Source organism: Simochromis diagramma, unplaced genomic scaffold, assembly GCF_900408965.1.
Source record: "Simochromis diagramma unplaced genomic scaffold, fSimDia1.1 OVJJ01000610.1, whole genome shotgun sequence".
Taxonomy (NCBI): Eukaryota; Metazoa; Chordata; class Actinopteri; order Cichliformes; family Cichlidae; genus Simochromis; species Simochromis diagramma.
The window spans coordinates 599,207-618,430 of record NW_024387063.1 but is presented as its reverse complement, the minus strand read 5'-3'; the positions used below and the strand labels follow the sequence as shown (position 1 = coordinate 618,430).

Here is a 19,224-nt window from a genome sequence, read left to right as displayed (position 1 = left end):
AACCTCCTAAATGTTGTGATTTCAAAGTCTGGATGGGTGAAACTGTACAATATACAAAACAGAATCCTCAACTCAGATAGTTACTTAGTTTTGAAAGTGAGACGATAACTGTAATAAATGTTGTAAAGAGGAAGTGATCTTAAGGTATTTCTTCATTTTCAACTCACTGTTGGCATTTTAACAGTTTCATTCCAGGACAGCTGAAAATGCTGCAAATGTGTACTACGTAAGGGAAGACTATAATCAAGTTTATACTGTTTAATGCTGGTAAATATCATTATAAGATCAAGCTAATGATTTGTTTTATCATTTTACTTCTGCATGTCCAGCCGCTGACTGTAGTGCAGCTCACAGGCAGCTTGCCATGTCAGGTCTTGTGTTTGGAGATCTATTCAGCTGCTGAAGCTTGGCAGAGTTAGTGTAATGAACTATTACATTGTTAAGTATAGTCCTTCAACTAATGAAGGACATATGATAGGTTTATTAATTCCAACAGTTTATTTCAAGCTGAAAATTAAAAACGTGTTGGACGCTGTCGCCCTCTGCAGCAGGGATTTGGAACTAAAATGTGTGTGTTAAAAAATGAGTTTCCATCTTCAAAGCTAGACAGATAGCTTATACTATGAATTTTTCTGGTGAGCCATAACATTCTTAGCTCTTGCCAGACGACCTTGACTGCAGCTGTAATGCTGAACAGAGTTGCAGTACAAATCTGCCTTGCATGCTCTGCAGACTCCACTCCGAATCACTTTATCGTCAAATCCATCTCTCCTTCTTGATCTGAAAGTATAAGCATTTGTTGCATTTTGAAAATCCATGAATAATAATTCTCTGGACTGTCAACAAATTGCAATGTAACTACATTAAAATTTTCTTCTGCAAAATATATTTTGTGATGTTTTGGATACCTTGACTTTGGGATGACAGCTCTCTTTGGGGATAAAATTGTGGCTGAGGTAATCTGGTGGCATTTGTTTTATCTATGAATTCATCTTTTTCTTTTTTTAATTCCAGCTTTGCCTTTACCAGCAACCACTCCTGCATTCATCGTCCTGTCACAGTGCTTACGTGCTCTCTTGTGGAAACTAAGTGGATCAACTTTGACTGAAATTTCCCCTGAATATCTTCAGAGCTTCAGAACATATTCAGATGTCTGCTGGGGCTCTAAATTGCTGCCACTGAGCTCAATTTTACTAGAGCTGTCTGCTTCATCATCAGCTGCAGCAGTATTAACCCCGATTCTTTTGTCCCCGTGATAGAACAGAGAAAACCGACTCATAGTGTGTTAAAACATTTATTTTTCTTTTTATTCAGTCATCTTCCAGAAGAGAGAGACCCCTGCACAGCCCAAACGCCAGTTGCAGGATCTCTAACATTAGAATCATAAACTGTGCCTCATATAGGTTTTATTTTGGTACTTTACAAAGTTCCTCTTTTCTGTGTCTTATCCATTAATATGCCTGTACAACTTCCTGTTTTTCAGTCTGGTTGAGCACTTAGTTTGTGAGTCAAAAGTGGCCTTGCTCTACAAGCCTTCATTATTAAAGTACATAAAACAATCTAATGAGCAGATACATATTAAAAATATCTCTCTATTTCTTAACAGCAGCCACCTCTTTGGCTTCTTAAAATATGAAGGTTAGATTTCAGCTTTCTAGGTTTTATTTCAAAATTATCAAAAGAAATAATAACAAATAAAGCATTTTATTTTCATATGGAATTTGAAACTTCTTGCACATTATTGCCTTCTGCAGCAGTGAGACGCAAATGAAACACTTTTAATCAGAGTATAGCATCCAGTCAACTAAATTTGGGATATTGATCTGGTCAGATAAGTAGCAAAGGAAGTTGTTAGTCAGTTTCAGCTGCTTTGATGTTCATGAAATTAACAACAGCTGCACTCTTATCCTGTTTAGTTTCTTATCCAGAAAACTGAACTCCAGGCTTTTCTGTGTTAATCATCATTTGATAACAGTTTTGTCATGATAGGAGTCATTATCTGTAGAAGAAAAGTATGATCCATGAAACACCCAGTTTAAATTGGTTGGATTTGGCTAGCACCATCCCTTTCATGTGAATGAGCAGAAGAGAAATGTCCCAATCATGCCCTCTCTCTTTAGTGGGCCACTGGGATCGGAGGAGGTAGGTCCTAGCTCCGGACTGTAACATCACATCGTTAGTATTGTTATTGCTGTGTAGATGAATAAACGTACTCTCGTCCTGAATGGCTGCCTGTGTGGTCCTTGTCACAATGTACTACACAAAGGAAGACGATAGAGTTAAGTTTAGTATTGTACGATGCAAGTAAATACCAAGATCATGGCTCACTCACTCTCATTCTCACCTCCATAGTCTCCATGAGTTCACATAGATCATTAATCTAGATTTAATACAAAAATAATAAATAAGTAAATTTTACATTTAAAACCTTTAAATCAGAAAGTAAAAGACTGTCTCGGAAGATGCGAGGATATGTCATTCTGCTGAAAGATAGAAGTCAATCAGTCATCGTCAAATGAGGGAAGGTCATCGTTACAGAGTATACCTGCATAACTTGTCTTTGGAAAACCTGACAGGGAAAGACACAGTGCTAGTTTGTTCTTGGCATATCAGTGAAATATGACATGCATAGCTTTGTTCTCTTCAGCACCCTCTGCTGGTTATAGTGGGACTACTCACAAGCTAATATTTTGGTGGAGTTTTTTTTATGTTCCTGTTGGTGGACGAAACAGGAAGCTGGCTGCGTTGCTGCTTTGCAGACTTGTTGCTTGTGAGTAGTAATGGTACAACATGTTTACAAGTTTAGTTAACTTCTAAACAAATCTGTGTGATAGAAATGCACTATTTATTCTATCTGCAGTCTTATTCTATACAGAAAGTTAAGCTAAGTATTTGATCATAGTCTTGGGCCCCTTCCTGATGCTTAATTGGCTCTTTTTCATTTTCACTCTTCATTCAAAGGCCCCATATCTACTCATAATGCAATATTATAGGTTTGTGAGATTTTGATCAATTTGAGGTGTTAAGTGTGAGCTGTGAACATCTGGAGTTGCTTGCTGCTGGCATTTTACCATTGTGCAAACAGCGGGGATTCTTTTGTAAGTTCAGTAACCACTACTGTTACTTGTTTTCTTTAAAGTATCCATGTTTCACTGTTTCAAATGTGTTACTAGATTTTATCATTTTAATTAAGATCACATGTTATCAGATTTCAGACACAACTCCACCAGCAAAACCGTTCTGGGTAACTGATGCGTTCCACACGCCTTCAAATTCTCCAGCTAAAACGGTATTCCCCCTAATTTTCTGTTTTATAACCGTAGTTTAATTTCACTTTTCAAACTTCTTTTCTTTCCAATAATAGCCCCACTTTGCACAAGTATCATCACATTGTAAATTGTGTCTTTAGCTGATCTCATTAAAAAAAGAAAAACAAATTATAGCTTTGAGCTAACAGGAGCTATAATGGTTTCACACATCTAGCTGATGATAATTCCATTTAACTCCTGATTTGAAATGTTGAAACCCAGCATAAGAAAATCCCATGTGTTAACAGATGGCCAGGACACCTCTACTATTGTAACACATCTGGAAAGTGGGTGAAGCACCATCCTGCACCCATTTTCTTTCTGGAAAGATATTTCTGAATATCTGACTGTCTCCATCTGCTTCTCTGTGTGTGTCGCTCTCAGAGGTGGCAAATTACAGACACTTTGTACTTTAGTCCAAGTACAGATACTCGTGTTAAAAATACTTCTGAAATGTACTTAAAGAAAAGTAGTTCCTTGTATTTCTAACATTTCTACAAACCATTTTATGCAAAGCTAACTGAACCTTAGGCTATATTCATGTAATGATAAAATATATTAGTAGATAGAATACACACTTTATTTCAGTCTAAATTTTAATTCTAATAAAGGTTCCCAGCTTGAATCAGTAAAGTACACCATGAACAGAAAAAAGAAGGAAAATACATCTATTTTCTTTTGCCTCCATTGTAGAGGGTGACTTTGCCTCTAAACAGGAAAATAAGGAAAGAGATGACTCACAATATATTGCGATATATTCTTTTCTGCTGTCAAAAATGACTGAACAGTACAGAATGCCATTTTAAGAACATTTATTGTGCAAAACTTTTTCATTTAAATGACAAAATTATTCAAATAATTTTTAAGATGTAACAGATTTTTTTCCAAAGAAAAAAAAACAAAACAAAACAAAACCAACACACAAGTAAAATATCGGTAAAATAATTCTAAATTGGTTTTTTTTTTTTTGTTTGTTTTTTTTTAAAGTGCAAAATGTGGCTTGGGAAATATCAGTCTACTGGTGTGTAAGGCTAGGTAGGACTACCTTTTTTCTTTCCACTTGACTGACTGGGCGTCTGTGGAGGGTGCAGTTTTTGACTTTCATCATATTCCAAAATAAGCTTTGTTATGAGGTGATAAAACAAATTACTTATATTCCCTCTCTTCCCTATTACTGTCGCCCGGCATAATTTGCAGATGATATTTTTCTGCTCAACATCCGACTGCTTAAACCCAAACCAGGTCGATATGACCGACGTCGCACTGGTCTTCTTTATGAGCACCACCTCCTCCCCACGTGCAATCTAACCCGTTTTTCCTGCACTAAACTACACAGTATTTTCATGCAACTTTTAAATATCACAGTTGGTGTGCCTCAGTTTGTTCACAATACGAAACATGCCATATGTGTAGACCCAATATCTGATTTAACAGCATCTGAAATCCCCTCACACCCACACACACACACGATTGCCTTTCATGGGTTACTGTTTGGGCTTAAACTGATTTGAAGTTTGAAGACCAGCAGCAACGTAAAATAAATGAAATATACCAAAAGTAATGAGTCTGCTTTGAAAATGTAAGACATTTGAAACTTTGTTGTACCAAGAGAAAATAAATTTTATTGCTTAACCTTGAAACACATTTCATACAACATGTGCCCCCTCTATCATTCCTTGAACAGCCTCTCCACGACACAAATGAAGACCTACTGACGGAGGAGCTACAGAGCAACGAAGTTCAGCACTTGTGGTGTGTTAGTACAACTCATTGTCAAAGTGATGAAAGGTTTAAATCGAGAATTCTCTAGAAATTATCAACGCACATGTAATTCCCTCAGATTCCTGGTCTACCACAATAAGGAATGCAAATTCAACACAGCCCAACTTGATAAGGTGCTCAAACAGGGAGATGTACTCTATGGTATGGTTAAAGCACATCTTCTGCAGGAGGATCATTATATGTCTGTACAGTGTGGCACAGAACTGTTTCCTGATCAAATTAAACACTGCAACAAGTGTTAGAAATAGTCACGTTGTTGCTACTTGCTTGACAGGGAAATTTGTCCATGTTTGTGACAGGGAAAGCGCAACTCCTTGTAATTTCCAAAACAAAGAATGCAAGAGTGGATCTGCCACAGTTGTGACAGCCACCTAAAAAAAGCAGTGGCACACATTTTAGCACTAGTACCCATTCCAGCTGAACTGAGTGAATTAAATATACTTGAACAACTACTGATTGCTAAAATTCTTCCATTTGCCAAAATCATCGCATTGCCCAAAGGACAGCAAAGAGCAATACGTGGGGCTGTTTGTTTACCATCAGATGTAGAAACCACAGTAAACTTGCTCCAAAGACCCAGCAATGAAGGCCAACTCCTGCAGGTAAAACTGAAAAGGCACACCAGGTACAAAGGATACCAGCACTTCTACACTGAACACAAAGAATGTGTTAGCAGGACTATCAAAACTAAAAGAAATACATTCAGAATACAAAGATGTGTCAATTGATGAGGAAGCTACTTTATAAAATCCCACAGATAATCAGGTAATAGAGACAGAACATTGCACTCCTGATGCAGATATACAGGGTGCACAGCCCAGAAACTCAGAACACCAAATTGTGCCAGAAAGGAGAACCACTGAGGATACAGCAGCTGAGCTGCTTCAGCCATCTAACAACGTAAATGAACAAATAGAGCTTGAACAGTCAGATTCAAATGAAGAGCCATTAAAAGATATGGAGAAGGAAAAGGAGGAACTTCGACCTGGTCTTTCTCTGGATACCTGTATGCAACCACCAGATATAGCACAGGAAATGTTATCATATGGCAAAGGAATTTTTACCTTTGCACCTGCCCAAGGAAATAAACCTGTTGGCTTTTTCTCTGTTCCTAAACTTGAAGCCATGACCTTTCTTGTGCAGTTTGCAACTGGACAGAACAAAAGCCAGACAAATTAAACTGTCCCCAAGCATGTACTTTAATTCACGGATGTTCTCTGCAGATACACGCTTTGCAACTTATTTTTTTCACAGTTTGTGACAGAAACACACATGGCTACAAACAGCATGTCAATCCAATTGCACAAAAGTAAGGCAATCACCAAAGATGAATCTAAAACTCTAACAGAATGCTTCAGAATAAAGATGAAGTGGTGAAATTGATAGATAACAAAGATGAACACTCTTCATCAAACCTCTGAGAGGTACTCCAGCCTACTGGGAGAAGGTCACTGAAAGATATCCATGCTATGGTCAGACAGCTAGGATAGTCAACTTTTTTCCTGACATTTTGGACTGCTGAAATAAAATGACCTGAGGTTGTTGAGGTCATAAAAACTCAACAAAGTGAACAAGTGGAGTTTTCTGAGCTTGACTGGAATTCAAAGTGTGAAATTCTCTGATACAAACCTGTCACTGTCATGCGCATGTTTGAAAAGAGAATCGATACCCTAATGGCAAATCTGATCCTGTCCCCTGCACAGCCCATTGGTGAAGCAGAAGGTGACTTCTATAGAATGGAGTTTCAGGCTAGAGGTAGCCCTCATATCCATTTACTGGTTTAGGTCAAAGATGCATCTGAATTAGGAAGCGACCTCAAAGACCATGTGTACAAATTTATTGACAAGTATATAACATGTAAGATGTCTGACCAAAATACCCAATGCTAAACTTGCTTCTGAGAAACACACTTGTCTGGATCCTCTCAGTCTCCCTCCAGCTGGAACAATACAGCAGACACGTCTCTTACACAAACCATACAGACACGGCAAATGGTGGTGGATTTGCACTGTACTATAAGAAAACTCTTAGAGCTGAGGCCTGAAAATACCTGCAAAATGTGACTGACCTTGAATTTGTTGTCCTCAAAGTTGAATTACCAGTCAGAGCTTTGATTGCAACTGTATACAGACCACCAAATTACAGCCACAACAGGTTTTTACCACAAATGCAAAACCTGTTGGACTCATTGAACATGACGAATCACCAACCAGTCATTGTTTGTGGAGACTTATGAGAAGAGGGAAAAAAAGCATCTATGAAATGTTAGTCAAGAGGATATACGCAACTTATTGCTCCTGCAACTACTGAAAAACACATGCTGATTGATCGCCTTTACATATCACAGACATACGCCTGCCTCCAATCAGGTGTTCTCAATACATATCCCAGTTATCACAACCCCATTTACTGTGTTCTTCACTAAAATAAATCATCAATTTCATTTATACGTTTCACTTGTTCAGTGGTTCAGAGTGTAAAGTTGGTGGGTTTGTTTGTTTTGCCATTTGGTTCAATTGTTCACTATGACATTGTGTTCTACATGATGATGTTCCATTCCACATGATTATTTACCAATGAAATTCCATTCTGCATGATAAAATGCCATTTTATGACATTTCATTCAGCACTGTGACATTCCATACTTGAGTATGTTTCATTGGACAAGATGAAATTTTATTGCACATTTTGACATTCTATTTTAGACGATAATGTTACATTCTGCATGATAAAATATGATTCTTCATGATATTCCATTCTAAATGATAACATTCTATTCAACCTGATCGAAGGAGCTTAAAGAGAAAAGTGAATCGACTTCTTTAGTTTTTTGAAGATGTTTCAAGAAACCTTTTAATGAGAAGTCTCTTCTGTCACATTTGCTGGTACTACACTCAATAGACAGGACTCTGTACTGTGCAGTCAAACAGTCAGTTATACTTTATAAAGTCTCATTTTTCCCCATGTGACCTTTTTCCTAGCTGTCGACATTGTTCCAATATATGACCATCCTGTACACAATACAGACAGGAAAAAGCTTGATTTGACAGGAGACTTTTCATGTTTGAAAGAAGCAATTTTACAGTCATCCTTAAGAGAAACATAAGTGACAAAGCTGTTTCTTTTAAACTGCAATTTTATTTGAGATTTAATAGGTTTTATGATTCCCTTTGCAGCTGTAAATCCCGTATATCTCCAAAAACTGGGTCTGGTATAATCCTAATCTGATGTTCAATAAAGTTACCAATATCTAGAAGACATGCTCTTTGGTCAGTCCTCTCAAGAATCTTGTTTGTGTTTATTCTCCATTTTTCTCTCAGTTTGAATGGAAACTTCTGAATCTGAATTTTCATGTTAGCTAGCATGCTTAACTCTTCCAAGTGCTACAATTCCTCCATAGCATTGCAACATTCCTGAAGGAAGAGTCCATATGCTTTTAATGTTTTAGCATCCTTGGGCCAACCAGTGACCTAGTTTTAAATGCTCCAGGAATCCTGTTGTTTTATGCAGGTTATTTAAATGGCAACAGCATGTAAAAATGTAAGGAACATGTAGGCTGAAGAGGCACAGTGTCAGTTTTGTGACCCTGTCAGTTGTTACCAAAAGTATTTTTTGCCACTGGCCTTATGGCATGTGTATTTGTCAGAGTTTCACTTTCAGGAGAAGAATATTTAAATTATATTTAAATTAAAGTAAAGTAATTCCAAATAGGAATTAAAAAATCTGTGGCACACAGTTACCTTGAAAATTGTATATATTTTATGACAACGTGATCCACAGACAATGTTCGAATTTAGTGTGGAATTTGTCACCAGAAAGACATGCCATCCAACCACCACAATAGTGTTACTCTTTCAACAGTTTGCCTAATGCGCATTGTGACAGTGATTACTGCACTCTGCAAATGTCTCACATGGTCTTTACCTATGTAAATTTTAATAAAAGTGTGTTGAATTGAATGAATTTGTTCCGATCTTGCACTCCTGGCTGGTGTAATTTGAGAGAGTTACTTTAATAGGTAGGGATAAAAAAAAAAACTTAACAATGAATGGATTTGACTACAGATACACTTTGTCACACTGTGGACATTAAACACACACTCATCAGAAGTGATGTCTCGAAGCACAGAAAAGCAGAGAAGTAATTGCATTGCAAAGTGCACAAAGCATTAATGCAACAAAACTAAACAGTCATGTTGCTGTGCCATAAAGACTTTTTATGAGAAAGAAATTAACTTCATAACTTAACAACTAGTTTGTTGTTCAGCAGCAACTCTGTCACAGCAGAGCAAACCTCTGACGCAGCTCTTCAACAACAGCTACAAAATATTTTCAAATCTTTATTTGCATGTTCTGTGTAAGAAATATATGAAATCCAAGGTTACTTTTTTACTGTAGAAAAATATATTAAAAAAAAGTATAATCATGATCAAACATTATACAGAACACCCTAGATATAGAAGGGACTACATTCGGTGCTTTGCATTGCATTTAAGGCTTGGATGCTGCTTGGCCATGGAAACCCATTCTGTGAAGCTCTCTACGGTTGTTATTGAGCTAATCTGAAAGCCACATGAAGTTTAGCGGTCTGTAGTGATTGACTCTGCAGAAAGTTGGTGATCCCTTTGGCCACTAACAGTTGAATGTTTAGTAGCGAGGAAATTTCATGACTGAACTTGTTGCACAGCTGGCACCATATCACGATGCCACGCTCAAATTCTCTGATCTCCTGAGAACAACCCATTCTTTCACAAGTGTTTGTAGAAACAGTCTGCATGCCTAGGTGCTTTATTTGATACACCTGTCGCCATGGAAGTGGCGTTTCTTTTCTTTCTTTTCATCACTTCCTGTAATGTTGCTGTCGGGGTTGTTTAAATGCACTTATGGAGCGTCTTAGAGACTGATAATGGATATTGTTGAATTTATGAAGACTTGTACCTGCTGCTGAATTATATGGAGCACTGATATAATACTGCCCTGAATAATCCAATGGTTTTCAAAGAATTTCTGTCACTTCCTCATTATGTTTAATATGCATGTGTGTATTATTTTTTTTAAATATTTACAGCTCATGTCACCCTTTCATTAAACCAAAATACAATAAATTTAGGTTGTTCTCTTTCCAACTCTTGTCCACTTAATTTGAGGTTGATACTATTACCAGCTCTTTTCCTCGTAAAAAACATTATTTTAGTCTTATCAGTTGAAAATTTAAACCCCCATTTATATGATCACTTTTCAACTTTTGTAACTGCTCCACATAACTTCTTCACAACAAACTAAATTTCTCTTCTTCTCCACGGTGCCCAATCATCTGGAAAAAATGAGAACCCAATCTGTAGGCTGGAGCCTATACCAGCTGCAATAGGACAAGAGGCTGGGTACACCAGGTTGCCAGTCTGTCGTGGCAGAGATCCATTCACACCTATGGGCAATTTTAAGTCATATATATGTACTACTACTAATACTATCACTACTACTACTATTAATAATAAGGTCATACTTGACAACGCAAAAGTAACTGTAATTTAAAAAAAAAAAAGAATTGACGCCTGGCTGTTATTTTGTGTAAGATTTGCGGATGTATAATAGCTGAATGAGCTGAATATTTAGTTCATTCAGCTCTGTTTGTTTACTGATATCGTTTTCCTCTCTATTAACCCCTAAATTCAAACTGACCAATCATAGTAAGAGACATGCAAATCATGGCCCTCGTGTCACGCCCCGAGTTCGACAACCACCAATGGTTGACGACGTAGGCGGTGCCCAGAAGACAACAGCCGAGCATTCAAACTGAACATGGCTACAAGTAAAGCTGCAGATGAAAACACAGAAAAAAGAAGGTAAAAACGAAATAGATTTTTTATATTTTGTTGGTATTAACATAGACGAGGAGTTTCTTACCCTTATTGCTGAACTATGGAGTTTTTAAACTGCTGAAAATGCGTTATGTTAATGAGAGTGATAAACTGCCACTCAACAAGCTTGGTCATTTTAGTGTAGTGGCACAGCAGCGTGTCATCTGCTTGTCGTCGTCGTCGTAATGCAGTTTAAAACACCCACACATTATATTAGTTACAGTTTTGGAGCAATTTAAATGTATAGCTACGTCTAAAAATATTATCGGATACCAGTGGGAACATAAAACACTAGCAATGTTAGCTGAGTGGCTTGAATGTACATAATGTGTTTGGGCTGATCTAATTCACATCAGCTAAAATGAATCTAGGTTATCTACACGTTATCACTGTCCCGCGTGTCTGTGTATGCATTCACCTTCTTCAGAGGGTAAAACTAGCTAAATAACAAAGTAATCTCGTTTGCTGTAGCTTACTGTCTTAAAGTTCTTATCAAACTTTGCTTGAGATGTTGAATTTGGAAGATCAGATGTATAAGACAGTTTGTGTACACCTTATTGCTGTTTATGTTAACATTTCCTTGGGTGAAACTGTGAATCCCAAATTGTTAAGGCCACCTTGGATGGTGACTCACTGTTATGGGTGTATCAGCAAATAGTTGAATGAGACACCAATTCCAGACCCCTTTGGATAAAAGTGCTAAATCTAAATGTAAAGTGTCCTCCTCACACATACAAACACGTGTTAACCTTACGCATCTCCTCCTCAGCAATACAGTGTACAGTATGGTGATCAACCATGAGGAATCTCCTGGGGCTTCTCGTGCTGGCCGACCACCAGTCATCTTCAACCCAGACTTTTTTGTTGAGAAACTCCGCCATGAGAACCCAGATGTTTTCCTGGAGCTGGTGCTCAGTAACATTACTAGACTAATTGATCTTCCTGGGTCAGAGTTTGCACAGCTTCTGGGAGAGGACAGCCCCAAGACCCCAACAGGCGGAAATGGAGGATTTTTCCGTTCTTTCAACTTTCTTAAACGCAAAGGTCAGACACTCAGCTAGGTTACGACTGTGGTGAAAACTGAAAGCGCATGCAGAATATGCAAGTTTGTTGAGAGGTCTTTAATCTTTAGTATCTCCTTTTTCATGCTTTCACAGATAAGGGCCTTGTGTTTGGAACCTGTCTGACAGAAAGCTGCATGGCCCAGATGTACAAGCTTATTGATTACCTGAGTAAAAGTGAGTGATTTAAATGATATTCGCAGATTCCTTAATCAGTTGTTAATACATCCATGTCCTCTTCGCTCATGTAGAAAGCAACTACACTGGCTGCAACATTGGCCGTGTTTCATTTGTGAAGAGGCTTTCTCAGTTTGTGCACTCTTTTAGACAAACTCTCCTGAGGTCACAATCATGCAGTACATTTTTGGATTCAGAGCAGAATAACAAGATAATCAGTTTTGAAAGTTTAGCACTGCAAATTTTATTTAATATGTACTATATGTTAACTCTTACTACACGTTTGCCACAACTTCTTCATACTATTCAGATACATTGACAAAACACACTGAGTGCAAGCGCAAAGAAAAAACTGACTTATTTTTAAAGCTTGAAATATCCTGCTAAATGTGGTGATTATTAAAAGACTTTAACAGTCAGCATATTTTCAAATTGAATACGTGTATGCACCATATGCATTAACTGTTCCAATCAGCCATATTAAATAGGGTTGCACAATTATGTGCAAAACGATTACCATGATCATTTTGCATAGAGTAGAAGTATTTCCATTTTCGGAAAAATAATTACAGAACAGTATAACGTCTGTTTTGTCTGAGTACATTGACAATTTTATTGAAGCCTTTGTGTCTCCGTGTGAGTAGTGGACACACATCTTTGGAATGCAATTGCATTGGGGATTTCAGTTCATTGTTGCAAGCTAGTTGTTCTAATACACACATAAACATTCAAGAAAAATAACCACATAAGAATTAACAACAGAATACATTACGACTAACTTAAAAACACATAAATTTAAATACACACCACAATAAATCATTATCAGATCATAAACACCTACATAACATTAAAAAACATAAATACCAGACATAAATACAAGACCATCACATAAACATTACAAGACATAAATACACACATAAACATTATAAGGCATAAAAACAAGTCAAGATATTTGCAATACAACAGACCTAAGTGCAAGAAATTACTTACCCAGCAATCGCAGACTACATACACATAAAAATATTACAAGACATAAAAACAAGTCAAGAAGATATTTGCAATAAACAGACCTAAGTGCAAGAAAGTTACTTAACAGCAATACGAGACATACATACACATTTAACAGCAATACAAGAAATAAATACACACATAAACATTACAAGACAATACAATAAACTTATAGACATAAAACAAGTCAAGATATTTGCAATAAACAGACCTATGCAAGAAAGTACTTCCAGCATACAGACATATACACTTTAACAGCAATACAGAAATAAATACAACATCAACATACACGACATATACATACATAAACATATAAGACATAAAAACAAGTCAAAGATATTTGCAATAAACAGACCTAAGTGCAAGAAAGTTACTTGCCAGCAATATGAGACATACATACACATTTAACAGCAATACAAGACATAAATACACACATAAATATTACAAGACATAAATACACACATAAACATTACAAGACATAAAAAGAAGTCAAAGATATTTGCAATAAAACAGACCTCAGTGCAAGAAAGTTAATTACCAGCAATTGAAGACATAAATACACACATAAACATTATAAGACATAAAAACAAGTCAAGTATATTGCAATAAAACAGACCTCAGTGCAAGAAATTACTTACCAGCATACAGACTAAATACACACATAACCTATACAATAAAAAACAGTCAGAGTATTTGCAAATAAACAACCTCAGTGCAAGAAAGTTACTTACCAGCAATGCAAGACATAAATACACACATAAATATCAAGCATAAATACACACATAAACATTACAAGACATAAAAACAAGGTCAAAGATAATTGCAACAAACAGACCTCAGTGCAAAAAGTTACCTTACAAGCATACAAGACATAAATACACACATAAAACATTATAAGACATAAAAACAAGTCAAAGATAATTGCAATAAACAGACATCAGTGCAAGAAAGTTACTTACTAGCAATACAACACATAAAATACACACACATAAACATTATAAGACATAAAAAACAAGTCAAAGATATTTGCAATAAACAGACCTCAGTGCAGAAGTTACTTACCAACATACAAGACATAAATACATACATAAACATTACAAGACATAAAAACAAGTCAAAGATATTTGCAACAAACAGACCTCAGTGCAAAAAGTTACTTCAGCACATCAAGCATAAATACACATATAAACATTATAAGACCTAAAAACAAGTCAAAGATATTTGCAATAAAACAGACCTCAGTGCAAGAAAAATACTTAACAGCAATACAAGACATACATACACACATAAACATTATAAGACATAAAAGCAAGTCAAAGATAATTGCAATAAACAGACCTCAGTGCAAGAAGAATACTTAACAGCAATACAAGACATACATACACACATAAACATTACAAGGCATAAAAACAAGTCAAAGATATTTGCAACAAACAGACCTTAGTGCAACAAAGTTACTTACCAGCAATACAAGACATAAATACACACATAAACATTATAAGACATAAAAACAAGTCAAAGATATTGCAATAAACAGACCTCAGTGCAAGAAAGTTACTTAACAGCAATACAAGACATAAATACACATATAAACATTATAAGACATAAAAACAAGTCAAAGATATTTGCAACAAACAGACCTTAGTGCAACAAAGTTACTTACCAGCAATACAAGACATATATACACACATAAACATTATAAGACATAAAAACAAGTCAAAGATATTTCCAATAAACAGACTTCAGTGCAAGAAAGTTACTTACCAGCAATACAGACATAAAATACACACATACAACATTAACAGCAAAAACAAGTCAAAGATATTTGCAATAAACAGACCTCAGTGCAAGAAAGTTACTTACCAGCAATACAAGACATAAATACACATATAAACATTATAAGACATAAAAACAAGTCAAAGATATTTGCAATAAAAAAGACCTCAGTGCAAGAAAGTTACTTACCAGCAATACAAGACATAAATACACACATAAACATTATAAGACATAAAAACAAGTCAAAGATATTTGCAATAAACAGACCTAAGTGCAAGAAAGTTACTTACCAGCAATACAAGACATAATAACACCATAAAACATTATAAGGCATAAAACACAGTCAAAGATATTTGACAATAACAGACCGCCGTGCAAGAAAGTTACTTACCAGCAATACAAGACATACATACACACATAAAACATTATAAGACATAAAAACAAGTCAAAGATAATTGCAATAAACAGACCTCAGTGCAAGAAAGTTATTTACCAGCAATACAAGACATACATACACATTTAACAGCAATACAAGACATAAATACACACATAAACATTATAAGACATAAAAACAAGTCAAAGATAATTGCAATAAACAGACATCAGTGCAAGAAAGTTACTTACCAGCAATACAAGACATAAATACACATTTAACAGCAACACAAGACATAAATACACACATAAACATTATAAGACATAAAAAGAAGTCAAAGATATTTGCAATAAACGACCTCAGTGCAAGAAAGTTACTTACCAGCAATACAAGACATAAATACACACATAAACATTACAAGGACATAAAAAACTGTCAAAGATATTTGCAATAAAACAGACCGCAGTGCAAGAAAGTTACTTACCAGCAATACAAAGACATAAATACACACATAAACATTATAAGACATAAAAACAAGTCAAAGATATTTGCAAAAAAACAGACCTCAGTGCAAGAAAGTAACTTACCAGCAATACAAGACATAAATACAACACAATAAACATTATAACACATAAAAACAGGTCATAATATGTTGCAATAAACAGACCTCAGTGCAAAGAGAAGTTACTTACCAGCAATGCAAAGACGTACAAGACATAAATACACACATAAAACATTCAAAGCATACATCCACACAACAAAAACATTTACAAGACATAAATACACCATAAACTTAGACAAACTCACAAGAAACATAAAAGAATAAAGTACACACATACACTTACAGACATAAATACCCACCATAAACATTTACAGACATAAAAACAAGTCAGAGATATTTGCGACAAACAGACCGCAGTGCAAGAAGTTACTTACCAGCATACAGACATAAATACACACATAAATATTACCAGCTAAATACACACATAACATTTATAGACATAAATACCACATAAACATTATGAGACATAAAAACAAGTCAAAGATATTTGCAACAAACAGACCTCAGTACAAGATAGTTATTTACCAGCAATACAAGACATAAATACACACATAAACATTATAAGACATAGAAATAGTCAAAGATATTTGCAATAAACAATCCTCAGTGCAAGAAAGTGACTAACCAGCAATACAAGACATACATACACACACAAACATTACAAGACATTAAAACAAGTCAAAGATATTTGCAATAAAAAGACCTCAGTGCAAGAAAGTTACTTAACAGCAATACGAGACATACATACACATTTAACAGCAATACAAGACATAAATACACATATAAACATTATAAGACATAAAAACAAGTCAAAGATATTTGCAATAAACAGACCTCAGTGCAAGAAAGTTACTTACCAGCAATACAAGACATAAATACACACATAAACATTATAAGACATAAAAACAAGTCAAAGATATTTCCAATAAACAGACCTTCAGTGCAAGAAAGTTACTTAACAGCAATACAAGACATACATACACATTTAACAGCAATGCAAGACATAAATACACACATAAACATTAAAAGACATAAATACACACATAAACATTACGAGACATAAATACACACATAAATATTACAAGACATACATACATAAATAAATATTATAAGATATAAATACATACATAAACATTAAAAAACATAAATACACACATAAACATTACAAGACATAAATACACACATAAACATTACAAGACATAAATACACACATAAACATTATAAGGCATAAAAACAAGTCAAAGATATTTGCAATAAACAGACCTAAGTGCAAGAAAGTTACTTACCAGCAATACGAGACATACATACACATAAAACATACAAGACACTAAAACAAGTCAAAGTATTTACAATAAACAGACCTAAGTGCAAGAAAGTTACTTACCAGCAATACGAGACATACATACACATTTAACAGCAATACAAGAATAATACACACATAAACATTACAAGCAATAAATAATACTAAACTTATAAGACATAAAAAACAGTAATGATTTTGCAATAACACGACCTAATGCAGAAGATACTTGCCAGCAATATAGACATAAATACACATTTAACAGCAATACAAGACATAAATACACACATAAACATTATAACACATAAAAACAGGTCAGAATTATTTGCAATAAACAGACCTCAGTGCAAGAAAGTTACTTACCAGCAATGCAAGACGTAAATACACACATAAATATTACAAGACATAAATACACACATAAACATTATAAGACATAAAAACAAGTCAAAGATAATTTGCAATAAACAGACCTCAGTGCAAGAAAGTTACTTACCAGCAATACAAGACATAAATACACACATAAACATTATAAGACATAAAAACAAGTCAAAGATATTTGCAATAAACAGACCTCAGTGCAAGAAAGTTACTTACTAGCAATACAACACATAAATACACACATAAACATTATAAGACATAAAAACAAGTCAAAGATATTTTGCAATAAACAGACCTAAGTGCAAGAAAGTTACTTACCAACAATACAAGACATAAATACATACATAAACATTATTAGACATAAAAATAAGTCAAAGATATTTGCAATAAACAGACCTAAGTGCAAGAAAGTTACTTAACAGCAATACAAGACATAAATACACACATAAACATTATAAGACATAAAAACAAGTCAAAGATATTTGCAACAAACAGACCTCAGTGCAAGAAAGTTACTTACCAGCAATACAAGACATAAATACACATATAAACATTACAAGACATAAAAATAGGTCAAAGATATTTGCAACAAACAGACCTCAGTGCAAGAAAAATACTTAACAGCAATACAAGACATACATACACACATAAACATTACAAGACATAAAAACAAGTCAAAGATAATTGCAATAAACAGACCTCAGTGCAAGAAGAATACTTAACAGCAATACAAGACATACATACACACATAAATTTACAGGCATAAACAACAAGTCAAAAGATATTTGCAACAAACAGACCTCAGTACAAGAAAGTTACTTACCAGCAATACAAGACATAAATACACACATAAACATTATAAGACATAAAAACAAGTCAAAGATATTTGCAATAAACAGACCTCAGTGCAAGAAAGTTACTTAACAGCAATACAAGACATAAATACACACATAAACATTACAAGACATAAAAACAAGTCAAAGATATTTGCAACAAACAGACCTCAGTGCAACAAAGTTACTTACCAGCAAATACAAGACATACATACACACATAACATTATCAGGCCATAAAACAAGTCAAAGATATTTGAAATAAACAGACCTCAGTGCACGAAAGTACTTACCAGCAATACAAGAACTAAATACACACACAAACATTACAAGACATAAAAAACAAGTCAAGATATTTGCAATAAACGACCATCAGTGCAAGAAAGTACTTACCAGCAATACAAGGAGCATAATACACACATAAACATTATAAGACATAAAAACAAGTCAAATTTGCAATAAACAGACCTAGTGCCAAGAAGTTACTTACAGCACATACAAGACATAAATACACACATAAACATTATAAGGCATAAAAAACAAGTCAAAGATATTTGCAATAAACAGACCGCAGTACAAGAAGTTACTTACCAGCAATACAAGACATAAATACACACATAAACATTATAGACTAAAAAACAAGTCAAAGATATTGCAATAAACAGACCTCAGTGCAAGAAAGTTATTTACCAGCAATACAAGACATACATACACATTTAACAGCAATACAAGACATGAATACACACATAAACATATAAAACATAAAAACAAGTCAAAGATAATTGCAATAAACAGACCTCAGCTGCAAAC

At 34.9% G+C, this 19,224-nt stretch overlaps 1 protein-coding gene and 1 long non-coding RNA gene across 2 annotated transcripts in view; one reads left to right on the top strand and one right to left on the bottom strand.

The window, feature by feature from the left end:
- The first annotated feature begins 10,803 nt into the window (after window positions 1-10,803).
- LOC120742116 (rho GTPase-activating protein 19-like) overlaps window positions 10,804-19,224 on the top strand; it is a 9,280-nt gene continuing 859 nt past the window's right edge. The window contains 3 exon segments of the mRNA XM_040045263.1: window positions 10,804-10,932; window positions 11,717-11,991; window positions 12,105-12,185. Of these exon segments, the coding sequence (XP_039901197.1) occupies window positions 10,889-10,932; window positions 11,717-11,991; window positions 12,105-12,185 (400 nt within the window). The 5' untranslated portion in view covers window positions 10,804-10,888.
- On the bottom strand, window positions 14,755-19,198 carry LOC120742093. Its single transcript, XR_005697754.1, has 7 exons — window positions 19,082-19,198; window positions 18,383-18,584; window positions 17,878-18,281; window positions 17,675-17,775; window positions 16,608-16,839; window positions 15,136-15,236; window positions 14,755-14,833 (listed from the first exon to the last, which is right to left on the bottom strand). It is a non-coding gene; the product is annotated as an uncharacterized LOC120742093 (long non-coding RNA).